The 17,441-nt window shown below is 69.1% G+C and overlaps 1 protein-coding gene across 3 annotated transcripts; it reads left to right on the top strand.

The window, feature by feature from the left end:
* Window positions 1–1,677: 1,677 nt before the first annotated feature.
* MAP7D1 (MAP7 domain containing 1) lies at window positions 1,678–17,044 on the top strand. 3 transcript variants are annotated; one of them, XM_053998993.1, is made up of 18 exons: window positions 1,678–1,771; window positions 7,972–8,622; window positions 8,728–8,796; window positions 9,829–9,992; window positions 10,326–10,440; window positions 12,209–12,319; window positions 13,732–13,854; window positions 13,976–14,118; window positions 14,239–14,372; window positions 14,464–14,813; window positions 14,890–15,064; window positions 15,130–15,289; window positions 15,559–15,663; window positions 15,786–15,839; window positions 15,941–15,998; window positions 16,081–16,198; window positions 16,273–16,463; window positions 16,537–17,044. In XM_053998993.1, exons 2-18 carry the CDS (start codon window positions 7,989–7,991, stop codon window positions 16,545–16,547), a joined length of 2,715 nt encoding a protein of 904 aa, XP_053854968.1. In that variant the 5' UTR covers window positions 1,678–1,771; window positions 7,972–7,988; the 3' UTR covers window positions 16,548–17,044. The 3 variants fall into 3 exon arrangements, with proteins under 3 accessions (XP_053854968.1, XP_053854967.1, XP_053854969.1); XM_053998992.1 differs by lacking the exon at window positions 1,678–1,771 and adding an exon at window positions 1,999–2,140; XM_053998994.1 differs by lacking the exons at window positions 1,678–1,771; window positions 12,209–12,319 and adding an exon at window positions 1,999–2,140.
* Window positions 17,045–17,441: the final 397 nt, after the last annotated feature.

Raw genomic sequence — 17,441 nt, 5'->3', positions numbered from 1 at the left:
CAGGAGCACAGGGAGTGCTGGGGCATGCAGCAGCCAGGCCCCTGAGCACAAACACGGGCCCTTTTCCCTGTGAAACAAAACTCACCACCCCTGGATCCTGATGTCAGTTTGCAGGGTGTGCGTGGGACTGCCAGGGCAGCACAAGTTTGAGGTGGGGGCAGGTTGGGTCTGGGATACATCCTTCGCTGTTCGGATTTTTTGGAGGTGGCCGCCCACTCAGGGCTGGGTGCCGTGTTCATCATGAGCTCATCGGATTTTCCATCAGCTCAGGGAGGGCAGCTGCTCCCAGCACCACAGGAATGGGCAGGGCTGGACCCAGGAACCCCAACACAGCGGGGCTCTGCCTGCAGCAGAGTGATTGATCAATCCCTGCTTGTATAAGCCAATCGACTTGGGCTGGTGTGGCATTCACAAGCCCTCTCATGTTGCACTGTTGGAGCACGTCCACAGGCCCTGTACATCCATGGTTGCCCCTTCCTCACCGTGCCCCCTGCTCCAGACTGACCCCACTGCGGGGAGAAGGATCATGGACATGGCTGGATCCAGTGCCAGGCTGTCCCAGATTCCTGAGATGCTCATCTGCTCCTGGTGATGCTGTGGGACCCACAGGCTTTGGAAGCCACTCATAGTCACCCTTGGAGCATGCCATGGAGTGGCTCCAGTCCCGCTCTGCCGGATCCCTTGTGTGCCATGGAAATACAGAGCTTTGGGGCTGCTGCAGCCCCTTGGAGGCTCAGCCGTGCAACAGTGCGAGTGGGGCTGTTCCCCTCTCCTGTCCCAGGGCGTATCTAGGCTTTGTAAGTTCGTTGGGACATTGCTCTCCCTGTCATCCTCCTGGGGTGCCCCAGCTCCCAGAGCTGAGGCTTGGCCATGCAGCATTCCCTAGTGGGAAGTCAGCTGGCAGGCCAGGCTCTGGGAGTTTCAGGAAGCCTCTGCTCTGTCTGAGCCAGGTGAGAGGGTGCAGGGCTAGAGGCTGTAGGAGGGTGATGACTTTAGGGTGATTTGGGGTGTAGGGCTACCCCTGCAGCATCACAGAGTGGGGCCGCCCCGTCTGCTGAGGAGCTCCCCATCCCTGACTCAGGGGAATGTACTTCCAAGGAAAAGGGCTGGGATTTCGGTAAACCTGTTTGCCTGGTAGGTGAGGGAGAATGAGTGGCAGGGGATCTCCTGGCCTGCGGTGACATCATCCCCAAAACAGGCATCTCGGATGGGTGCCGCCCGCAGAAAACTAACTTTGTTCATCCACGCGCCCAGAGCCGGGCGCTCTGCGGGATGCCTGGAGCAGGCTGGCCACGAGGTGGACAAGGACGTGTCCCTGCCTCCTGGTGTCCCTGCAGAGCCTGGAGCCGCGTTCCTCCCACTGCTGGCGCTGCCCACTCGCCCCCTACCCTGGCCGTGCCGCTACATTCCCGTCCAAGCAGGGCCCAAAGGGGTTTCAGCCCTGAGCGGGGGCCGCTGCTCCCGCCCGGGGAGCGGGAGAGGCCTCTGCTGTCTGCCGGTTACCGGGGCAGGGGGGATGCGGGCGGGGGGAGCCCCGCGAGCGGAGGCGGCTGCTGGCGGTGACTAAGGCTCACGTGTGGCGGGGAGCGGGGGAGCAGCAGCTCCAAGGCCTCTCGAACAGCTGAGGTGGGGCTCGGAAACGGGCAATCGGTGTCTTTTTGGGGTGCCTGCGGCTGGGGCAGCAGGTCCGGGTGGTGCTGGCTGTGCATCGCGGTGCTGCTCGGGGCGGGCCGTGTTTGCTGCGGGGCCAGTAACCGGAGCACCGTAAAATGTGTGTGCGAGCCCCAAAATCTGAGAGGGCGGGGGCTGGAGGCGGGCGAGCGGCCGAGCAAAGCTGGGGGATGCTGAGCACTGCGGGGACAGGCCCGAGGCGGGGGTGACGGGCGCGGGGTCCCAGCCGCGGCTGCGGGAGGAGCGGCGCCGGGCGGGAGCTGCGGGGCCGCGTCTGGAGCCGGGCGAGGCGGAGCATCCCCCGGCCGCTCCCCCCGGCCGGGGCCGCGGGGCCGGGGCGGGGAGCGCTGAGCGTCCTCCCCCGCGGGCCGGGGGGAGCGGGGCTGGGCCAGCCCCTGCGCCTGCCGCGCCATGGAGCGGAGCTGCGCCGGGCGGGAGCCGCAGCCCCGGCCCCAGCCCCAGCCCCTCGGTAAGGATCCGCGGCGGCAGCGGCGCCGCTACCGGCCCCGGGGAGCGCCCGGGCCCCCTCCCGCACCGCGGGGCCGCAGGGAGTCGGGCTGCGGGATGCGGCCCGGGGGCTGCGGGATGCGGCGCGGGGGTGCGGGGTCTGCCGGGGGCGCGGGATGCGGCCCGCCGTGCCGGCGGAGATGCGGCGGCCGGGTCCGCGGAATGCGGGGAGCGGAGCGGGGCGGCGGCCCGGGGAGGCGGTGGAGGAGCCGGGGGAGGCGAGGGCGCGGGGGGGGGAACGCACTGCCGGGGCCGGGGCGGCTTCCCGGGAGGGACAAAGCCCGGGCACGGCCCTTCCATCTTGGGGAGGGCCGGAGCGGCCCCGGCCCCGCCGCCGCGGGGGGCGCAGGGGGGCTGCCCTTGGGAAGCCCCGGGTTTGGCGGCGCCGGCGCCGCCCCGGCTCGTCCCCGCCGGCCGGTGGGCGATGCCCCCCGTGGGAGGCACCCGCTGCCCCCACCCGGCCGGGGCCGCCCCCTCCCCGCCGCGTGGACTCGCGGCTCGTCCCGGCAGGGCCGGTCCCGCTGCCCCGGGATGAACCGGGGAGGGCGGCGGCGGGGCCGCGCTCGGGGCCGCGGCCGGGGCTGGCGCTGCCTCTCGGGGCTCCAGCGCAGCGCTCGCTGTGACTAAGCAGAGCTCCGCCGAGCCGCTTCCCACCGCGGGAGGAAGAGGAGAGGCGGCTCCCCTCCCCCTCGGCCCCAGTGCTCCATCGCCCGGGCCCGCGGACGGGGAGGGATGGCTGCGGCTCCCGGCGATGCTGAAAACCGGCGGCTCCTGCACCAACCGGCCGCGGGTCCTGGCACCGCTGCCCGAACGACGCGTCCTGCGCCAGACATGTTGTCTGAGCCCCGCTCTCTGCCTCCGCCGCCCTCCTGCCCGCCGTAGCCTGTCCGCTCGATGCTGTCGCGGCCCGGGGACCAGGGCTGGCCGCTCCCGGCCGCCCTGGGCTCCCCGCACACCCTGTGGGTCATTGGCTGCTCTCCCGTGCTCCACAGAAGGAGCACGGGCGGTTTTGCACCCTGTCCTCCTTCAGGGACCGTGCCTGACCTGTCCGGTGTGGGTGACCTGCGTGACTGGGCAGCCCGGGCAGCTTCTTGTCTTGCTGCCTAGAGCGGGTCGGAGCCACCGTCAGGGAAGAGGTTTCACTCAAGGGGCCGGGACCCACCACGTGTGGGGCAGTCAGTGGCACTGGAGGCCAGAAACTCGTGAAGGGCAGCCAGGGCAGGGTGTGACCTGCAGAGCTGCCCAGGTGGGCAGAGGGATGCAGTGTACAGAGGGACGAGGACCAAGGCAGGGAGCAGGCAGAGGTTTGTCCTTATCCGGGTTCCCCCCAGCTTCTCCAGCCCTTCTCCCTTGGCACAGCAGAGAGGGAGGGCGAGCTGGTTGCCCGCCAGTGCCTGTGTTTGGGAGCAGCAGCTCGGGAGTTCTCCCAGCGCGGGAGCCGCTGCTGCGAAACCGTCAGAGCAACGTGATGCGACGTGCAGAGTGGTGATGTGACAGTCCCGTGGTGCCATGTCCAAAATAGTTAGCACGGCTCTCGCTCCTTGGAGGGCCCTGAGCAGGGTCGGGCAGCCCCACAGGCAGCCTGCTGGGAACGGAGCTGGATCCTGCACGGCCCCAGCCCTGGTAGGTGCCGCATCCGCGTTGTGAGGCACAGGACCTGTTTTTCTGGGGGTACTGACCTGCTCCCCAAGGGGCTGGATGCTGGCAGGCGCAGAGCCCCATGCCCTGCCTTCCAGCCAGGTTTCTGTTTCCCAGCATGATGCTAGCAGACAGGTTTTCGGGAGCACGCCTGGGCTGGCAGCCCTGGGCACTGGTGGCGCCACACGGGTCGCCCCAAGGACGAGGGCACCTCCTGTCGCCACTGCCAGCGTGCCAGATGGATGGTGGGCAGGTGTTCCTGCCCCTGCCCTCGGGCTGTTTGGGGTTGCACTGTGACCACAGCCACAGTTTGCTGTGGGGGTGCTGGGGCCAGCAGCAGCTCCAGCTCTTTCCTTCATGTGTGTTTTAAACCCTGGAAACCCCCTGGCTCTGGCCTTGCTCTCACCACAAGATCCCAAGTTCCCCTTGTTGCTCTCCAGCTCGGCACGACAGCGCCATGGGAGCTCAGTGACCTCTGCTCTGGCCCAGGGGCTGGTGCAGTTCCCCCATGGCTGCCCCCCACACCCCTATCCCGGAGCCTTGGCAGGACACGAGCCCTGGGAAAGGAGGCTGGCTATGCCTGGCACCTGGCTGTGCCCTCGCAGGGGCCCTGCTGCCCGTCCCCTCCTGCCCTGCTCCAGCCTGGCCTGTCCCCGAGGCCTGTCCCCCGCAGCGGGGCTGTGGGCAGTGCTGGGGCACTGTGGCTGAGGCCCAGCCAGCTGCCAGCTGTGTTTCACTGGCTCCAAGGTGGCGGGGAGAGGAGCCAGCCATGGGTGACATGCCCGTGTGCCTGGGGACAGGCTGCAGGTGGCTGTCCCCGTTGAGGACAGGGTGTCATTGCTGATGGTGGCTGCCAGGGTGGCACTGGCCACTCCTAAGGCGGGGGCTGCTGGCATTGCCCGTATCTCCCTGCCCAAGCATGTGAGCCAGCACTGAGGGTGTGTGTCAGTGCTGTGCCTGCAGGCAGGACGTGGTGGGGACGTGTTGGGAATGTGCTGTGGACCTTCCAGGGATGTGTCAGGAGCACTTGCTCACTGTCCCTGTCATCCAGGTGTGAGGGTTGCTGCAGCGCAGGGGAATCCCAGGAGCTGGGTGGGACAGGGCAGGGCTCAGCCCCAAGGCACATCTGAGTGTTGAGGCAGGGGTGGGATCAGGGGCAGCACTGGGGCTTGGAGCCCCCACAGGGCTTGGAGCATCCCACAGTGCTCCGGTGGCCTCAGGCAGAGTGGACACCAGCACCCACAGAGCCATCCCTGCTCTGTGGCCACGCTGCCTTCCAGCTCTGCACCAGGACCTGCTGGCAGGGAGAGAGACCCAGAGACCCATCCCCATGGAGCTGCTATCAGGGCAGGCGAGGCAGCTGGGAGCAGCTGCACCCAGGAGGGTGTGCTGCACACATGAATGTCCCCACGGGCTGTGGGGAGCAGCCCCGCAGGGCCAGCAGTGGCTCTTCGGGCTGGCCTCAGGGTCTTGTCCTTGGCACAGCAGGGACTGCTGCAGTGGCCGGGGTGGCTGGGCACTGTGACACCGGCACCTTTGGGTGCCTTTCCACCGCTCACCCATGACCTCCACTGCGCCATCAGCCCTGCTCTCCGCTGATGCCCCCTGCCCCGCTGGGCGCTGCGGAGCGGGAGCACAAGGATACGGAGCTGAGGGGAGCCGAGGTGACATCGGGTGGGTGCCCCCCCCCGTTCTTTTGGGCAGTGCCCTGCAGGGACAGTTAACGAGGGCCGCTGGTCCGAGCAGCGCCCGCGGGGCTCGATGTGCTCTCGCTTCACGGCACCGGGGATCTGCCTGCGCCTGGCTGAGCATCCCGTCCATGTGCCGGCCAAGGAACCGCGCTGCACCGGCCACTGCCGGGCTGGAGGTGCCGCTGGTGCTCGGTGGCGCTGGCACCGGAGCCAAAGGCACCCATGCGAGGAGCAGGACGGGCTGGGCGATGGGAGGGCAGCACCTCGCGCTGTGCTGGGCACGGCGCCGTCCCGGTGGCAGCAGCGGGGCCGGTGCCGTGCGGGCTCGCCCGGGCTGGGCGCTGCAGGGCGGCCGTGCCTGCGTGTCTGGGGGGACGGGAGCTAATCCCTGTGGAATGCCCTGGCCCGGGGAGAGGGGACGCCCGCGCCGCCTGGGCGCAGGCAGCGTTGGGTTTCAGGGCAGCTGCCGTGCTGGAGCAGCGACAGGGACAGATGGTGGCAGGGCTGGCCCTGCCCCACCTTGGGGGTCTTGGCCGTGCCCACAGCCCTGCCCTGGCCGCAGGTGCTGTTGTCTCTCTGGCCAGTGTGGCACGGCAGATCCTGCCCAGGGCTCTGTGCCTGGCTGTGTGGGGTGGCAGGAGGCACCCACTGTCCCCTGCCAGTGGTCCCCACACATCCAGGGCTCTCTGAGGCATTTCCATCTGCTCGGGGGATCAGCCTGGCCTTGATGCTTTCACTGGGCCCTGTGTGCAGCACTTGGCTGTGCCGCCACAGTGGTGCCAGGGTCACCCCTCCCAGCTGGTACCCACTTAGTGACACTGCAGGTGCCATCCCGGGCTCTGGCACCTGCGGGCGGCCGAGCCCTGCTGCCTGTGGTTGCCCATCTGAGGCAGCCCTGGGGGACAGAGCAGGGGACCCGCCCGTCGCAGCCCCTCATCAGACCGATGGCTGCCTCGCAGGGCGCAGCGCTGGGGACATGGGATGTGCAGGATCGGGGCCAGGGGATGGGCCGGCTTCCTGCAGCACAAAATACCCGGAAAGTCTGCGGGGGGGCCGGGGCTGCCTGCGTCCCCACGGAGTCCAGGGTGGGGGAACCCTGCTGGCGCAGTCCTGGCCTGGGGGGCTGCAGCAGCACCCCTGGCCCCTCTCCAGGGACCAGGGGACCTGGGGTGTGCCCGTGCTGTCAGTGCAGGGGGCTGGCAATGCCTCTTTGGGTAGCCTGGGCTGACCTGGCTTGGGGCACTCCAGCATGGGGTGGGTGAGGAGCTGTGGGGCAGGTGAGGAGCTGTGGGGTGGGTGAGGAGCCGTGGGGTGGATGAGGAGCCGTGGGGTGGGTGAGGAGCCGTGAGGAGGAGCCGTGGGGTGCGTGAGGAACCGTGGGGTGCGTGAGGAGCTGTGAGGAGGAGCCGTGGGGTGGATGAGGAGCCGTGGGGTGGATGAGGAGCCGTGGGGTGCGTGAGGAGTGGCGCCGGCTGTGTTTGCAGAGCCCACACTTTGCCCCTCGCTGAGGGTTGTGGAGAGCTCTGCAAACACGGCTGAGCCGGCGTGTGACATCAGCTGGTGCTGAGTGCTGGTGGCTGGGGTTCTGCCGTCCCCCCTGGAGCCAGGGGCTCGCTCTGCACTGGTGTCCGTGGGGCTGGAGCTGTGTGTCCTGCGGTGGGTCTGGCGTCATTCCGGCCAGGGGTGACAGTGCTGCCGCTGCGCGGGGGTTGGAGCTGGGATCCTGGCAAGTGCCGAAGGGTTTGTTTGCAGAGGGCTGATAATGGGGGCCGGGGGAGTCACCGCCACTGTTGTCCCCGTGGACACTTCCGACATCGCTTCTGCAGAGGGCACGTGCCGTGGCGCTGCCAGGCGCTGGCACCGTGTCGGGCCGCGCTCAGCGGCCATCCGGAACGGGGGAGATCCCCCGGGCTGCCCCACGGCCGGCCCCACGCGGGGAGGGGGCTCTGCCTGGCGGCCTGGTGTGCATTCCTGGGCCATGAGTTCATGGCTGCGGGTCCGTGGCGCGATGGGGGCCACGGGCTGTCGTGGTGACGTCAGGCCACGGCCCGCGCCCATCCTGCCTCCGGCTGCGCCGCGGAAGCGCTCGACGTCCTCGTCCCCTCGGGGAGCGTGTGGGTCCCTGTGCCCGTGGGGGGTCTCTGGCCCCGTGTCCCCCACGGCAGGGCCAGGTGGCAGCTGCCAGGGGATGAAGGGCAGCTTTGTGGTGGCAGTGCCTGGTGGAGCCCGGCTGTCCCTCTGTGCATTGTGCCCAGTGCCTGGCACCCGCTGCGGGTGTCCCCCAGGATTGGGGCAGCAGCAGCAGGGCTGAGGTGGGGTCCCTCTGCCCTCCCTGGCCTTGCTCCTGAGGGCTGTGTTTGTGGGGACAGGGCTGTGTCCCCTGAGAGCTGTATTTGGGGGGAAAGGGTCTTCTGCAGGCTTCCCCAGCTGAGTGATGCTGTGTTCTGCTCTGCCCCTCTTGCAGGGAAGCCACCATCCCCGATGGGAGACAGCATCCCCCCGCCCTCCGTGCCACCCCCTGGGCCTGGGGGTGCCCTGCAGGGAGAGCGCAGCTTCCCCCAGCACGACCGAGCCGGCCCTCCGGATGTCATCCCCTCGGAAAAGACTGTCCCGCCCGTCCCTGCAGCCATCAGCCCCTCGGAGAAGATCGTCCCGCCCGTCCCTGCAGCCGTGCCCCCCTCCCAGCAGCCCGTGTGCCCCCCGGCCCTGATGCCCCCCTCGGAGAGCAGCCCCCTGCAGCGTGAGCGGCCCGGCCCTCCGGCCGTGGCGCTGCCAGGACAGCCCGTGTCCCCCAGCCCTGCGACCGTGGCCCCCTCAGCACAGAGCGTTCCCCCCGGGGGCGACCAGTCCCCGCCCGGCGCCCCCGAGCCGCCCGGCACGGAGCACCCCAAAGAAGAGGCATTGCCCCACAGCGCTGGCCCCGTCCCCGCTGCCGCCCCTCGCTCCGCGGAGACGCTGCCCCACGGGGGCCAGCCCCCAGCCCCAGCTGCCGCCGAAGGGGCCCCTCCTGATGCCAAGAGCTCCCCGGGTGCCACAGCCGGGCCCTCAAAGGACGTGAGCCCCCGGAGCAGCCGCCCGTCGCCTTCTCCTGCTGCCAGCCCCCGGCCCAAGCAAGGTGGGTGCCAGGAGGTCGCGGTGCTCCAGTGGTGCTGCAGCCTGCGGGCACCAAGGGATGCCTGGTGGGGCTGGGCACCACCCTGACGGTGCTTCCCCTCTGCAGATGCCCAGAAGGCCCAGGCAAGGCACAAGCAGGCGAAGGAGCGGCGCGAGGAACGGGCCAAGTACCTGGGTACGGGGCTGGGAGGGAAAGTGGATGGGGGGGAGGCAGGGGCTAAGGAGCTTTGCTGGGTCATGGGCAATCCCATTAGCTGTGGTGAGCTGAGCTTGGGTGGGAACTGCAGTGCTGGCAGCTCTGCCCACCAGGCACACCACTGATTCCCTGGCACACTGCTGACCCCTGGGCACACTGCTGACCCCTGGGCACACCACTGACCCCCCAGCACACTGCTGACCCCTGGGCACACCGCTGACCCCCCAGCACACTGCTGACCCCCAGCACACTGCTGACCCCTGGGCACACTGCTGACCCCCCAGGCACACTGCTGACCCCTGGGCACACCGCTGACCCCCCAGCACACTGCTGACCCCCAGCACACTGCTGACCCCTGGGCACACCGCTGACCCCCCAGCACACTGCTGACCCCCCAGGCACACTGCTGACCCCTGGGCACACCACTGACCCCCAGGCACACTGCTGACCCCCTGGGCACACTGCTGACCCCCCAGGCACACCGCTGACCCCCAGGCACACTGCTGACCCCTGGGCACACTGCTGACCCCTGGGCACACTGCTGACCCCCCAGGCACACTGCTGACCCCCAGGCACACCGCTGACCCCCCAGCACACACTGTTGCTCCCTGCTTTGGATACTCCCCGGGTCTGTGCAGGTGCCGCCAGCGCTGGTACCCGGCTCTGCCGTGTGCAGGCAGCCCCAGGCAGCCCCACAGTGGCTCGGGGCAGCGGGCGAGCAGGGCCCCCGCGCTGAGCCTGGGGCCTCCTTGTCCCCGCGCTCTTTCCACCCTCATTCCCCCATTGTTCACCGCGCGGCTCGGCGGGCTCCCGGCGGGCTGCCGGCCTTCCCTTTGTCCTGGCCCAAACCCCTCCCTCGCCGGCCGGCCGCGATGCTGCGTGCCCCGCAAGCCCGGCCGCGTGCCCCGGCCGCAGCCCGCCCGTGGCCCCCCGCCACCGGCATGGGCGCGCGGTCCCACCGCGGGGCCGCCCGCGGCTGCGCCTCCGCTGCGACCCCGCTGCCCCCCACAGCTGCCAAGCGGGTGCTGTGGCTGGAGAAGGAGGAGAAGGCCCGGCTGCTGCGCGAGAAGCAGCTGGAGGAGCGGCGCAAGCGGCTGGAGGAGCAGCGGCTGCGGGCGGAGAAGCGCCGGGCGGTCCTGGAGGAGCGGCAGAGGCAGAAGCTGGAGAAGAATAAGGTGGGGATGGGGATGGGTGTCATGGGTGCGGTGGAGGGGGCGGCTGGGGTGGCACGTGGGATGCAATCCCTGAGGAGTTCTCATGGCTCCAGCAGCCCTTCAGGAGATGTTTCATGAGCCTTTTGGGAGCTGCCCACTGTACCCATCCTCTGCTGCCCCTCCTTCCTGGTGCAGAGCCCGCGCTGTGCCCAGCTTCGTGGCACGTGTGTCCTGGCCAGGGCAGGCATCACTGTCCTGTCTCCCTCCAAGCACCTCCACCGCTGGGAGGCTCTGGCTGGCCCCAGCCCCACTCCCTCAGCCGCTGGGCTCAGCCTGTCCCTCTCCCTCGGGCAGGAGCGCTATGAGGCAGCAATCCAGCGGTCGGTCAAGAAGACGTGGGCAGAGATCCGGCAGCAGCGGTGGTCCTGGGCTGGGGCCCTGCACCACGGCTCCCCCGCACACAAGGACGGTGAGTGCCGGGCTGGGCACAGGAGCCTTGGGACCCTGTGGCTCTGACAGCGGTGCGGGCAGCTGGGCATCTCTCTGCCAGCCCTCAAATCCAGCTCAGCCCCACTTGGTGGGTCATGCTGCCATCACTCTGGGCTGTGCTGGGGACTGATGGGGTCCCGTGGCTGTTCTCTGCTCCTGTGGGGCTGGCTGTAAGCTGGAGGCTGTGTGTCACAGTCCCTGTTCCACTCAGAGACCTGCCTGGGGGCAGCCCTGGCTGCCTCAGCATGCCATGGCCACACTGCCAGGTCTCCAGCAACCGTGAGGAGCCCAGGGGCTGTGGGGCTGCGCGAGGCCTCTGTGAGCTCTGGCTGGGGTCAGTGCTGCATCAGTGGGGTCAGTGCTGCGGCGTGTCCCCTTGTCCCCCAGCTGGGTGGGGGCAGTGCTTGGCCCCTCCAGGTCCAGTATGGAGGTGACCGTGGCTGTATGTGTGGCTGCAGAAACGGGTCCTGCTCCACGGGGGCTTCTTGGGGACACCCTGCACGATTCAGCACTTGGACATGTGGAGGTCTCCACTGTCCCCTGACTGCTGTGCTGTGCTGGCAGGTGCCAGCACTGTCTGGCATGGATGGCGACATAGAGGAGAGTGCTGTGTCCCTAGGAACTCTCTGGCCTTCACGTGCCACGGGGCAGCTGTGGTGGCCCCGCTGTACCTGCCAGGCTGTGTACAGGTGCTGTGTTCCTGGCTGTACCTGGCCAGGCTGTGTACAGGTGCTGTGTTCCTGGCTGTACCTGGCCAGGCTGTGTACAGGTGCTGTGTGCCAGGTTGTGCGTGCTGGCACCGTGTGTGCTCGGGTGTTGCGTGCCCGGCTGTACCTGGCCGGGCTGTGTGTACAGGCTCCACGTTCTGGCTACGCCTGTCTCGGTGCCGTGTGTGCCGCTGTGGCTCGTGGCACGCTCGGGGTGTCTGTGGTGCAGCACCTGGCAGGGTCTGGCAGGGGGACACCTTCCCCTGCCACTTCCCATCAGGATGTGCCGCTGGAGCTGCTGCCAGCTGCTGGCACTCACCAATCTCCTGCCTCCAGAGAGCTTCCCTGGCTGTTTTGTCCGGAGGAGCCCAGGCAGGGTGGGGAGATCCCAGCTACCTGTGGAGGTGCTGCCAGCCACCAGCACTGTCCTGGCAGTGCTGTAGTGACCCAGCAACGGTGTGATGTTGTCTTGTGTCTGTCTGGACCTGCTGCCCTCACTGTGCTCCCCCAGGGTGGATGCTCGCCTGGTGCTGCCGAGGTCCCCGGCCACCCGCTCCCGATTCCCAGGACTGTGTTTGGGAAAATTGTTGTAGCGGGGCCTGGGAGCCGCCCTGGCTCTCTGAGGATGAGATCCCTGCATGATCCCAGCATGGCCCTGCAGGGCTCAGACACTGTCACACTGAATGCCAGTGCTGTGTATCGTGCCCCCAATCACCAGTATCTCCTCTGGCCCCACTCTGTGCCGTGTCACTGGATTCCAGCATCTCCTGTCCCACTCTGTGCCGTGTCCCCAGACTCCAGCATCTCCTGTTGCATTCTGTGTTGTGTCCCTGGATTCCAGCATCTCCTGCCCCACTCTGTACCATGTCCCTGGATTCCAGCATCTCCTACTCCATTCTGTGCTGTGTCCCTGGACTCCAGCATCTCCCCTGGTCGTTCCACTTCTGCCCCAGTGCCCTGGCACGGCCGTGCATGCTGCATGTGGGGGGCCTGGCCCCGGCCCCGGGACCTTAATGCCCTTGTGTCTTTTCCCTCCTCCAGGTGCGAGCCGGTGCTCGGTGTCCGCTGTAAACCTCCCCAAACACGTCGACTCTATAATCAACAAGCGGCTCTCCAAATCCTCCGCCACCCTCTGGAACTCTCCCAGTAGAAGTAAGAGCCCTTTGCGTTTGCCCCAGCGCAGGGGGCACAGCCAGGCCCCCGCCCAGTGCTGGGGACCCCCGATGCCAGGGTCCCCCATCCCCAGGTGCCCGCGGAGAGAGGAGAAGCCGTTTGCTGTTTGGGGGAGGAGGCTGGAACTGGCCGGTGGCTCCTTGAGGCTGTGCGGGCTGGGAGGAGAAGGAAGAGGAGGAGGAGGAATGGCTGTGTGGTGGCAGCCCCATGGGGCGCCAGGACAGGGATGGGAGCTTGGCTCCCTGCCCCAGGGCAGCTCCGGTGGGTGCTGGTGCAGCCACGGAGGGGCTGCCCGTCGCCGGCCCTCCTGGGGCTGGGCATGGTGCCAGTGCCCCCACAGGCTCCTGGGGCTGGGTGCCACAGAGCTCTGCGGCCGTGGTGCTGCAAGGTCATGCTGGCCCTGGGAGCGCTGCCCAGGGCTGCAGCCATGCCAGAGGGATGTGTCCAACAGAGGGATGTGTCCAGTGCCGGGGCTGCTGTTGTGTTTCGGGGTTGCCTGGCGATGGGCGCCTTCCCGGTCGGGTATAAATAGCCAGAGCAGCTGACGCTGGTGGCTGTGGTGACGCAGGCAGCTCCCAGCGCCCTGTGCTGGGGCTCAGCCCAGGGACAGGCACCTGGGGGCTGTCAGCACTGCTCGGGTGGGAGCAGCATCTCCCTGGGCCCGTGCCATTCCTGCCACCCTGTCCCCCTGCAGCACCCATGGCTCTGTGCTCTCCCCTCCCGGCAGCTGCTGCTGCCTCGGGCCTGACGCCCGGTGGAGAGGGGCAGAGGGGCCCTGTCTCCATGGGTGGTTCCCGTGCGCCGTGGGGTGTTTGGTGACGTGTGCTGCAGGGCAGCCAGTGGCAGCTTGGTGCCCAGCTGAGCCGGCTGTGCGGCCAGGCATCGCCGTTCCGTGGGTGCTGTAATCCTGGCCTGGCTCCCGGGGCACGCTTGGCGATTTAGCACGCGGGATGAGGGCACACTGGTGTCCCCCAGGCAGTTGGCACGTGCCAGGGCCTTGGTCAGACAGGGCAGGGGCACAGAAGGGTGCCATTGCTGGGCACAAGGAGAGGGCAGAGCGGGGGGGCTGCTGTCACCAGGATGGCACCCGGCACCAGTGGTACACGGTGACTGCAGTGCCCACAGGACACAAGGGCACCGCTGCCGTCACGCCACAGCACCGTCCACAGGCACCCGGCCGCCCACCCGTGGGCATGGCCCTTCATCCTGCTCAGCCGTGTGGGGCCGTGGGGACCCCTCCCCAGCACGGCCGAGCTCTGGGCCCTCCTGGAACTGTGCACGCGCCGTGGTGTTGCCGCAGACACACGGCTGCTCCCTCGCAGCGGCGGCTGTGAGGGCAGGACTGGAGCCTGGAGGTTTGGGGTGCACTAATGGCCCCTCTCCGTCCCCAGACCGGAGCTTGCAGCTGAGCCCGTGGGAGAGCAGCATCGTGGACCGGCTGATGACGCCCACCCTGTCCTTCCTCGCACGCAGCCGGAGCGCCGTGACCCTGGCTGGGAATGGCAAGGAGCAGGGTGAGCCCCCAGGGCGTCAGGGACACGCGGGCCCTGGCACAGGCAGGGAACCAGGATAAGGCAGCCTGGAGTCAGCGGGCAGCCATCAGCTCCATCCTGACCCTGGTCACTGCTCCCCCAGTGCCCGTGTGCCCCCGCTCAGCCTCTGCCAGCCCCCTCAGCCCCTGCCACAACCACCGCCTGCCGCACCGCTGCTGGGAGCGCCGCAAGGCGGCCGCCGCCAGCCCTGACGTGACGCCGCGCCGCAGGACCGAGCCCTCGCCCGTGAGTGCCACCTCCCACAGGGACCCCGCGTGCCAGGGCAGCCGTGGGGCACGGCGTGGCTGCCGGCCGTGCCCAGCACCCAGCGCTGACGCCATCCCTGTCTGTCCTTGGCCGGAGCAGAAGAAGAAGGAGAAGAAGGAGAAGGATCGGGAGAATGCCAAGGAGCGCAGCGCCCTGTCCCGTGAGCGCAGCCTCAGGAAGCGGCAGTCGCTGCCGGCGGCACAGCCCCGGCTCCTGCCTGCGGCTGACAGCAGGTCGGGACCCCCACCCTGAGGCTTCCCAGCCCCTGACCCCACCCGCGGGCTGCCCCAGCCCCACTAACGTGGTCTCTTGCTTTGTTTGCAGTCCCGCCCCCAAGAACCGTCCCTCATCCCCTGCCGCCCCCAAGAACCGTCCTTCATCCCCTGCCACCCCCAAGAACCGTCCCTCGTCCCCTGCCACCCCCAAGAACCGTCCCTCGTCCCCTGCCACCCCCAAGGCCCGCCCGGCGTCCCCCAGCCCGGCCCTCAGCTCTCCCCACAAGCCGCCCCTGCCTCGAAGCGCCCATTCCTCCCCCAAGGTGCGGGCCAGGGCTCGGGAGGAGCGGGGGGAGCAGGAGGGCCAGGCGAAGGCACGGGAGAGGAAGGAGGAGGAGCGGGGTCCGGCACCCCCAGCCCTTCCCGAGCCCCCCAAGGTGCCCGCAGAGCCGACAGCAGGTGGGTACAGTGTCGCCGGGGAAGCTGCGGGGCTGGGAGAAGCCAGAGCAGCCCTGACGCTGCCTGCCTCCCCCAGGCCCCGCAGTCCCGGCGGCCCCCGGCCCCGTGCCGGCCAGTCCCCCGGCCAGGCCCCCCGCCGGCACCACGGACCGGGAGGAGGCTGCCCGGCTGCTGGCCGAGAAGCGACGCCAGGCCCGGGAGCAGCGGGAGCGGGAGGAGCGGGAGCGCCGGGAGCAGGAGGAGCAGGAGAGGTGGGTGCTGTGCCCTTGGCCCCCAGCCCCGGCCTCCTGCCGTGCTAAGGGCCCCCTCCCCGCAGGCGGCTGCAGGAGGAGCGGGCGCAGCGGGCGGCCGAGGAGCAGAGCCGGCGGGAGGCCCTGGCACGGCAGCGGGAGGAGGAGCGGCGGCTGCAGGAGGAACGAGAGGCCCAGGAGAGAGCCCGGGCTGAGCGAGAGGAGGTGGAGCGGCTGCAGAGACAGGTTGGGGTGACAGAGCGTGGGGGAAAGGGGCTGCAGGAGCTGGGGGACGAAGGCAGAGGGATGGAGGAGGAAGGCGGGAGGATGTTCCTCCGTGATTCACTCTCCATGGGGGGGAAGGGGTGAGAACCAGCCCAGCCCCTCCAGGAGCAGGGTGGCAGGGCTGTGCTGAGCTGTCCAGGCAGCGCATCCCCACAGCCCCTGCCCTGGTCCCTGCCCCGTCCCTCTCCTCCCCGTCACATCTCGTCCCCTCCTGCCCTGCTGCGGCACAGAAGGAAGAGGCCGAGGCGAGGGCGCGCGAAGAGGCTGAGCGGCAGCGCCTGGAGCGGGAGAAGCACTTCCAGCGTGAGGAGCAGGAGCGGCTGGAGAGGAAGAAGGTGAGGGTGGGGGGCATCTCCAGGCATGGGGCCCGGCAGGTTTTTCCCTGGAAGGGATCCTGCCTGGCACCAGGGCAGGCCCGGGTGGCTGGGGCCGTGTGTGAGTCCCCGTGTGACTGCAGCGCCTGGAGGAAATCATGAAGAGGACGCGCAAGTCGGACGCAGCCGACGCCAAGGTGGGAGCCTGTCCTCTGTCCTGGGGCTCTGGGGACTCGGGCACTCGGCAGAGCCCTCCTGGCCCTGCCTGCAGACCCTCACAGCTCCCCTGTCCTTGCAGAAGAAGGACGACAGGAAGGTGGTGAACGGGAAAGCAGCCGAGCAGGAAGACGTCCCAGGTGTGTGGGCACCCCGGGCCGGCTTCCCCCGGCCAGGGTCTGGCCCCGGCCGTGGCTGAGCCGGGTTCTGCCACGTCCCCAGGCCGCGAGAAGCACCCGGGGCCAATCCCGAAGGCACAGGAGCTCCCGGAGACGGAGACCCCAAGCGCAGGGACACCGGGGGGAACAAAGGCCTTGGTGGGCGAGGGGCTGCAGCCGAGGTGAGCGTGGGGACGCCGGGGGGGAGCCGGGGGGCGGCGCGGCCGCGGCTGAGCCCGGCCCTGCCGTCCCGCAGCTCCAAGGAGGCGGCAGCCCTGGTGAACGGCGTGCAGCCCGGCAAGCACGAGAACGGCTTCTCGGGCACCGAGGGCTCCAAGGAGCTGCGGGATCTCTCGCACCACGGCGGCAGCCCCGGCAGCATCATCCCCTTCGGCGACAAGGAGCCCTTCCTCAAGCAGGCGGTGGTGAAACCCCCGCAGGTGACAGGTGAGCGGCGGGAGGGCTGCGGGGGGACGGCGCTGCGGGCAGCCCAGGCTCACGCCGCTCTCCCCGCCCGCAGAGGTGCTCTGAGGGCCTGGCCGATGTTCCCGGGGGCCGCTGCCCACGCCCCGGCCCCGGCGGCCCACGCAGACCCGTAGCTGTCGTCACAACGCGACCCTCGCTGCTCCTCCCGGGCGCCCGGGGGCTGCGGGGCCCCGGCGAGGACGCCCGGCTCCTCTCTTTGTCCTCGTTTTTATTTCGTTTTGTTGGGTTTTTTTTTTTTTTTTTTTTTTAAATTTTAAATATGCACCTTATCAGACTGACAGCCCACCCTCGCAGCCCGCCGGAGCCGCCTCAGACGTGTGGTGTTAATGATGTAGTTATTTAACTCGCTGGGTACAACGTCTGTGAATACTGTAAATAGAGCCGGCCGGGCGTGGGGATGCCCTGCGGGGCCGTGTCACAGCTCCCGGTCCCCCGCATGCCCGTGTGTCCCCGGGCCCGGCCGGCACCACGCTGCTCTGTGCCCTTGTGACAGTGTTATGCATCCAGACAACCTCTGACAACAATTAAAAGTGGACAATGCCCTCGGCGTGCCTCTCTTGTGTCCGGGGAGGGGACTGGGTGGGTCCGTGCCGGTGCCTCGGTGCCCCGTAGGGCAGGGCAGGGCCGGGCGCTCTCCCGGCACCCACAGCAGCGGGGCAGGTTCGCTCCCGTGCCCGGCTTTGCCCCCGGAGCCCCCAGCGCTGCCCGCTCCATCAGCTCCGTCCCGGCCATGGGGGGAAACCTCATCGCGGCGGCCCCACCCGCAAGCAGGGCCCAGTGCCAGGGCTGCCCCTTCCCTCAGGAGCCGCACGTGGGACAGACCGGGAGGGTTACGTGAGGGCTGGACGGGAGTGGGCCCGCAAGGCCGCTCCGCCCGACGCGGCCCGTCACCGCCCCCGCCGCCATTTCCCGCCCGCGGCCCCGCTCCCCGCCGGAAGG

This window comes from Vidua macroura, chromosome 25 (assembly GCF_024509145.1).
Source record: "Vidua macroura isolate BioBank_ID:100142 chromosome 25, ASM2450914v1, whole genome shotgun sequence".
In the NCBI taxonomy this organism is placed as follows: Eukaryota; Metazoa; Chordata; class Aves; order Passeriformes; family Viduidae; genus Vidua; species Vidua macroura.
This window is presented reverse-complemented; position numbering and strand designations above follow the sequence as displayed.

Bases quoted from the DNA above. Each gene is read 5' to 3' on its own strand.
- MAP7D1 (XM_053998992.1), top strand. From the start codon at position 2,083: ATGGAGCGGAGCTGCGCCGGGCGGGAGCCGCAGCCCCGGCCCCAGCCC. The intron at 8,623-8,727 runs GTGGGTGCCAGG...TCCCCTCTGCAG, and splicing joins CAGCCCCCGGCCCAAGCAAG to ATGCCCAGAAGGCCCAGGCA. The intron at 14,814-14,889 runs GTGGGTACAGTG...TGCCTCCCCCAG, and splicing joins GCCCGCAGAGCCGACAGCAG to GCCCCGCAGTCCCGGCGGCC.